Source organism: Babylonia areolata, chromosome 23 (assembly GCF_041734735.1).
Source record: "Babylonia areolata isolate BAREFJ2019XMU chromosome 23, ASM4173473v1, whole genome shotgun sequence".
In the NCBI taxonomy this organism is placed as follows: Eukaryota; Metazoa; Mollusca; class Gastropoda; order Neogastropoda; family Buccinidae; genus Babylonia; species Babylonia areolata.
Window position 1 is genome coordinate 36,839,531 of NC_134898.1, and position 5,000 is coordinate 36,844,530.

General features: G+C 47.9%; 1 protein-coding gene across 1 annotated transcript in view; it reads right to left on the minus strand.

Moving 5' to 3' along the window:
- The window catches only part of LOC143297995 (uncharacterized), an 8,480-nt gene that overhangs the window by 614 nt on the left and 2,866 nt on the right, over positions 1 to 5,000 (minus strand). The window contains exons 3-5 of the mRNA XM_076610636.1: positions 4,159 to 4,369; positions 3,710 to 3,837; positions 1 to 847 (exon numbers count right to left, since the gene is read on the minus strand). The exon at positions 1 to 847 is cut by the window's left edge and continues 614 nt beyond it. Coding sequence (XP_076466751.1) covers positions 788 to 847; positions 3,710 to 3,837; positions 4,159 to 4,369 — 399 coding nt within the window. The 3' untranslated portion in view covers positions 1 to 787. The remainder of the gene's footprint in view (positions 848 to 3,709; positions 3,838 to 4,158; positions 4,370 to 5,000) is intronic.

Genomic DNA, 5,000 nt, shown 5'->3' on the forward strand with positions numbered 1-5,000 from the left:
ATAAAACTTTCATGCTTAGCAAAAGAAGTTCCTGTTTGAACAAAAAATGATAATAATGACTGCTCTTGTTGTTGGGTCAGAATATCAGATCAAAGTGCCAAGTTTAGAGAATACAAAAAATATAAATATAACAGTAAATGCAGTTTGCATATAATTAGGCTTCATTTTTTATTTTTTTGTGCCCATCCCAGAGGTGCAATATTGTTTTAAACAAGATGACTGGAAAGAACTGAATTTTTCCTATTTTTATGCCAAATTTGGTGTCAACTGACAAAGTATTTGCAGAGAAAATGTCAATGTTAAAGTTTACCACGGACACACAGACACACACACACACACACACACACACACAGACGACCGAACACCGGGTTAAAACATAGACTCACTTTGTTTACACAAGTGAGTCAAAAACGATACAAAACAAAACCAAACCCAAAACATCCCTTGTCATCTGTCTAGGAACTCTTCAATCGGAATCACGACTGCGAAGCGATGGTGCCACAATTATGAGCATTTCCTGCAGTATGACATTATATTGCATATTTTGACTAATCATTTTTACACTGACGCTTTAGTTTTTCATATTCGCATTGATGATTCGAAACTTATAGGCCTGCCTAGATCTCTGTGTGTGTGTGTGTGTTTGTGTGTGCGCGCGCATGCGTGTGTGTGTGTGTGTGCATGTGTGTGTGTGTGTGTGTGTGTGTGTGTGTGTGTGTGAAAGTTATGTTTTCGGAGATGTATGGCTGTGACTGTGGCTGTCAATGGACTCGCTGTCCGCTTCGATTCATGGACGACTCAGGATCTGCGCAGACGTGTAAGAGTGACGACGCGTGTATCTCCTTGCCTGCTCAAGACACACGCACACACACACGCACACGCACACGCACACACGCACACACACACACACGCACACACGCACACGCACACACACACATGCACTCACTGAATTTAAAGACATAAACGAAATACACAGCTTGGTGACTCAATTTTCAATAATGACTGAAACATATAATGATGTGTGTGTGTATGTGTGTGTGCGCGCGTGCACGCGTGTGTGTATGTGTGTGTGTGTGTGTGTGTATGTGCGTGTGTGTGTGTGTGTGTGTGTGTGTGTGTGTGTGTGTGTGTGTGTTGGGAGAAGGAGTGTATGCGTGCGTGCGTGTGGTGTGTATATGTCTGTCAGTGTGCGCATGTGGGCGCGAGTGAATGCCGACGTTCGTGAGTGTGCGTCTGCGTGCGTGCGTGTGGTGACGGTATGCATTTCTGTGTACATTTGTGCGCGATCGTATGTACTTGCGTGTGTGTGTGTGTGTGTGTGTGTGTGTGTGTGTGTGTGTGTGTGTGCGCGCGCGCGCGCGCGCGCTCGCGCGCAAGCTCTGTAGGGGTCCACATTCAAACACTTTCTGTTTGTCAACCATCACCATGGGATACTACGGGAGATAACTGCACCCCCTTGACTTATAAGACACTATTATCGCGAGTTACGCCCCTTAAACTGTCGTCAATAAATGTGTTCTTGTCAAGAGAGTACAAGTTGAAAGTTAATGACGATCTAGACTCTGTGTGTGTGTGTGTGTGTGTGTGTGTGTCTGTGTCTGTGTCTGTGTGTCTGTGTCTGTGTGTCTGTGTCTGAGCCAGGTGAATGGTGACACTGTACAAAGTGGGTCAGGTGAATAGTGACACAGTACAAACTGAGCCAGCTGAATGGTGACACTGTACAAAGTGGGTCAGGTGAATGGTGACGCTGTACAAAGTGGGTCAGGTGAATGGTGACACTGTACAAAGTGGGTCAGGTGAATGGTGACGCTGTACAAAGTGGGTCAGGTGAATGGTGACACTGTACAAAGTGGGTCAGGTGAATGGTGACACTGTACAAAGTGGGTCAGGTGAATGGTGACGCTGTACAAAGTGGGTCAGGTGAATGGTGACACTGTACAAACTGGGTCAGGTGAATGGTGACACTGTACAAAGTGGGCCAGGTGATTGGTGACGCTGTACAAAGTGGGTCAGGTGAATGGTGACACTGTACAAAGTGGGTCATGTGAATGGTGACACTGTACAAAGTGGGTCAGGTGAATGGTGACACTGTACAAAGTGGGTCAGGTGAATGATGACACTGCACAAAGTGGGTCAGGTGAAAGATGACACTGTACAAAGTGGGTCATGTGAATGGTTACACTGTACAGAGTGGGTCAGGTGAATGGTGACACTGTACAAAGTGGGTCAGGTGAATGGTGACACTGTACAGAGTGGGTCAGGTGAATGGTGACACTGTACAAAGTGGGTCAGGTGAAAGATGACACTGTACAAACTGGGCCAGGTGAATGGTGACACTGTACAGAGTGAGTCAGGTGAATGGTGACACTGTACAGAGTGAGTCAGGTGAATGGTGACACTGTATAAAGTGGGCCAGGAGAATGGTGACACTGTACAAGTGACACTGTACAAAGTGGGCCAGGTGAATGGTGACACTGTACAAAGTGGGTCAGGTGAATGGTGACGCTGTACAAAGTGGGTCAGGTGAATGGTGACACTGTACAAAGTGGGCCAGATGAATGGTGACACTGTACAAAGTGCGTCGGGTGAATGGTGACGCTGTACAAACTGGGTCAGATGAATGGTGACACTGTACAAAGTGGGCCAGGATAATGGTGACACTGTACAAAGTGGGCCAGGTGAATGGTGACTCTGTACAAAGTGGGTCAGGTGAATGGTGACACTGTACAGAGTGGGTCAGGTGAATGGTGACGCTGTACAAAGTGGGCCAGGTGAATGGTGACACTGTACAAAGTGGGTCAGGTGAATGGTGACACTGTACAAAGTGGGTCAGGTGAATGGTGACACTGTACAAACTGGGTCAGGTGAATGGTGACACTGTGCAAAGTGGGTCAGGTGAATGGTGACACTGTACAAAGAGGGTCAGGTGAATGGTGACACTGTACAAACTGAGTCAGGTGAATGGTGACGCTGTACAAAGTGGGCCAGGTGATAGGTGACACTGTACAAAGTGGGCCAGGTGATAGGTGACACTGAACAAAGTGGGCCAGGTGAATGGTGACACTGTACAGAGTGGGTCAGGTGAATGGTGACACTGTACAAAGTGGGTCAGGTGAATGGTGACACTGTACAAAGTGGGTCAGGTGAATGGTGACACTGTGGAAAGTTGATTAAGTGATTTCAACTACAGAAAGTGGGTCAAGTGAACGAAACTGCTGAAAATAGGTCACCAGATTGAAAGTGCAGAAACCAATGTTGCAACGACCTGAAAGTATCTGAAGGTGTGTGTGTGGGGGGGGGGGGGGGGGAGGGCAGGGAGGTTGGGGAGGGTTCAGTGAGTGGAGTCAAAACTCAAGGTGATTGAAGTGTGGGTTTCCATGGCAATTAATGGAATCCAGTTTCAATGTCAGAGTCAAGGTGAAGTGAAGGTTACCATAGTAATGGAGAGAATCAAGTGTAAAGGTCAGATTCGTGCTGAAGTGAGGGTTGATATGGCAGCGAATGGAATTGGGTGTCCAGGTCAAAGTCAAGGTGAAGTCAGTGTAACCATGGCAGTGAAAGGAATCAGTTGTCAAGGTGACATTCAAGGTGGAATGAAGATCGATGAAAAGCACTGAATGGGAATCAACTGTCATGAAGTGTGGCTTAGTATGGCAGCAAATGGAATGGAGAGTTCAAGGTGAGGTTCAATGTGAAAGTGAGGGGTTACCATGGTACTGCACAGGCGGACGAAACGACAGGCGGCCGACAGGTCCCGGTGTCGCTCCATGGGGTCAACGCGAGCGTCGAACGCCATGACCCTGAACCGTACTTGGCAGTAGCCACACAGCACTGCACCTGTCACGATCACGGTGATGATCACGAGAAATGATAATGACGGATGGTGTTGCTGTTGATAATGACGATGATGATGGTGATGACAACTACAACGACGACGAGACGATATTACTCCTACTACTACTACGACTACTGATGATGATGATGATGATGTTGATGATGGTGGTGGTTGTGACTGAAGAAGAAGAAGAAGGAGGAGGAGGAGGAGGAAGAGAAGGAGAACAACAGCAACAACGAAAAGCAAACGAAAGTTAAAGTGAAAAAATGAAAGCGAAAGTAAAAGCGAAAGTGAAAGTGGAAAGGAAGACCACTGTGCATTACCTTCCCCCGAAGCCTCATAGTACAGCCCGGCCTCAGCCATCCGACGAGGAGGCGGTCCATTCCAGATCCTGGGGAATGTCTGAAGGCGTTCAGCCAACAAATGCACCCCACGTTGACCTTGATCTGTCAACCCCCCTTGACCTCCACCCAGCAGCCCAAGGTCATCGTGATGGATGACGTCGTGCCTGTGGGGTCTGCTCACAGCCATAGCCTGGTCGGAGGGTGGTGGTGGTGGCGAGGATGAGGGGTGAAATAAAAATAATAATAATGACAGTATTCATACAGCGCTGAATCTTGTGCAGTGACAAATCTAAACGCTTTCACCACCAGTCATTCACACGCATGTATAACTCTAAAACTGAAGAAACTGAAGACAAGGAAGAGGTGGGAGGGGAGAGGTGGGGGGATGGGGGTGGGGGGGGGGAGAGGCTATCTTGTGAACAGACTTGAAAGAGCTTAGTGCAGAGACCTGACGAAGCGAAAAAGGAAGTTCATTCCAAATGCAAGGTCCAGAGACAGAGAAAGAACGGTGTCCATCAGTGGAGTGTTGGAATCTGGGTATGCGTATACAGAGTGGATCCGAAGCCGATCGTAGGGAGCGAGATGGAGTGTAGAGGTGAAGGCAGCCACAGAGATAGGAAGGGGCTGATTTGTGAATACATTTATAACATAGGGTGCTGAGAGGGAGGGTCTGTGTGTAAGGGTGTGTTTGTGCCTGCCTGTGTATCTGCGTGTGTATGCGTGCGTGTGTATGCGTGCGTGTGTATGTGTGCTTATGTATGCGTGTGTGTGTGTGTGTGTGTGTGTGTGTGTGTGCGTGTGTGCGTGCGTGCGTGCGTGCG